Below are 1,699 nucleotides of genomic sequence, written 5' to 3' on the forward strand. Positions count from 1 at the left end.
GGGTGGGAAAAGGGTGGGGGTGGGTGGGGTCGTTCTTGTTTCTTTTTTATTGTGGGGCACGGGTGGAGGGGATGGCGGGTCAGGCAAGATGGGGCCAGCCAAGGCGGGCCAGCCAAACACCAAGCCCGACTCCCATCCCGACCACCCACCCACACTCATCCACACCCGCTTGGCCTGAGCTGCAGTTGCCGCCAGCCGTGCCGACGACCAGCTTGCGTCATTCTCCAACTACGGCGCAACCAAAGTGCACCTGGCGGCACCAGGCATTAATGTGATGAGCACATGGGCCTCGGCTGATAACAGCTACTTGCCGGAGTCAGGCACCTCCATGGCCACGCCCATCGTGGCTGGGGCTGCAGCGTTGCTGTTTGCAGCAAAGCCCGATGCCACTTACACTGAAGTCAGGTGAGGCAGGAGCGGTGCCCAACGTTGCAAGGAGGGGGGTTGCCCTCTTTCAACGCTCCTCATCTCGCCTCGGCCGCTGGCGCAGCGACCTGAGCAGCGCTTGTCACGCCGCCGCAGGGACGCGCTGCAAAACTCGGTCGACCTGGTGCCGGGCCTGAATGGCCTGGTCAGCAGCAGCGGCCGGTTGAACGTGGCCCGCGCGCTGGAAACCCTTCTGTTCGGGGCGGCTTCAGACACGCCGCCTGCAACATGTGAGCTGGCGGGCAGTGCTCTGGTCAGTTTGAATTTGGGCGGGTCACGAATATGCCAGACAAGGCCTGGCAGCCTCGTCGGCCTGGCTGCTAGCGCCGCTCTGTTGCCTGCGGTTGCCTGCACCTGCTGCTCCTACAAACGCTTTCTGCCCATACCTGCCCTTCAGACGTATTCAAAACACAGGCCGACATCTTTTTCAACTTCAGTTTCTACGATTCGCGTGCAGAAGTGTTTGGTGTCGCCGATGCGGCGAGCTGCCAAGATAGGTGGGGGAGTTGGCGCTGGCAATCGCGGCTGATTGGCTCTGGCTGTTGGTTGCAGATGCCCCCGTCATGCCTGCGCTCATTGTCTTTGTTCCTTTTTGGTGCAGCTGCCAGGTCCAGAGCTGGTGCTACTACTTCATGTATCGGGCGACCCCGCCGTGAGAGCGCCGCGCTTAGGCGTCTCGCGTGCCCCACCTGCAGTCCAGTGTGGCCCAGTTCCGTGGTGGCCTTGCCAACGCTCGAGCTCATTCGCCTCTGTTGCCCCCCGCATGCAGACTCGGGCTGAAGTTTGCCGATGGCACATGGCAGTATGGTGCTTGCCTGCTTGTCGATGCTGGCGTGCTTGTGACCGGAGTGGTGGACCAGAATGGCACAACTGCAGGCTTCAAGATGTTGGCAACGCCTCCGCCGCCCTCACCTCCCGCACCATCCCCTCCGTCCCCTCCACCCCCTTCCCCTCATCCGTCCCCCAACCCTTCGCCGCCCATTCCCCGACCACCCAGCCCCTCGCCCCCGCCCCCACCCTGGCCATGTGCACCGCCGCAAGCGTCACCATCGCCAAGCGCGTCTCCCCCGCCACCGGACCCCCAACCTCCAACTCCACCGAGCCCGCCGCTGCCCTCGCCATCCCCACCGCCGCCTGACCCGCCTCCGCCGCCACCCAGCCCGCCACCACCCTCGCCACCACCCACCCCGTCCCCGCCCCGTTTACCGCCACCCCTCCCATCACCCCAGCCTTCGCCGCCTCCACCTCTCATTCGATCATCACCACCGCCACA

The 1,699-nt window shown here is 64.4% G+C and overlaps 1 protein-coding gene across 1 annotated transcript in view; it reads left to right on the top strand.

The window, feature by feature from the left end:
• The window catches only part of CHLNCDRAFT_135242 (hypothetical protein), a gene marked incomplete at both ends in the record, with an annotated part of 2,960 nt that extends 1,878 nt beyond the window's left edge, over positions 1 to 1,082 (top strand). Inside the window, 4 exons of the mRNA XM_005846557.1 lie at positions 186 to 405; positions 523 to 656; positions 824 to 923; positions 1,028 to 1,082. Of these exons, the coding sequence (XP_005846619.1) occupies positions 186 to 405; positions 523 to 656; positions 824 to 923; positions 1,028 to 1,082 (509 nt within the window). The remainder of the gene's footprint in view (positions 1 to 185; positions 406 to 522; positions 657 to 823; positions 924 to 1,027) is intronic.
• Positions 1,083 to 1,699: the final 617 nt, after the last annotated feature.

This window comes from Chlorella variabilis, assembly GCF_000147415.1.
Source record: "Chlorella variabilis unplaced genomic scaffold CHLNCscaffold_13, whole genome shotgun sequence".
Classification (NCBI taxonomy): domain Eukaryota; kingdom Viridiplantae; phylum Chlorophyta; class Trebouxiophyceae; order Chlorellales; family Chlorellaceae; genus Chlorella; species Chlorella variabilis.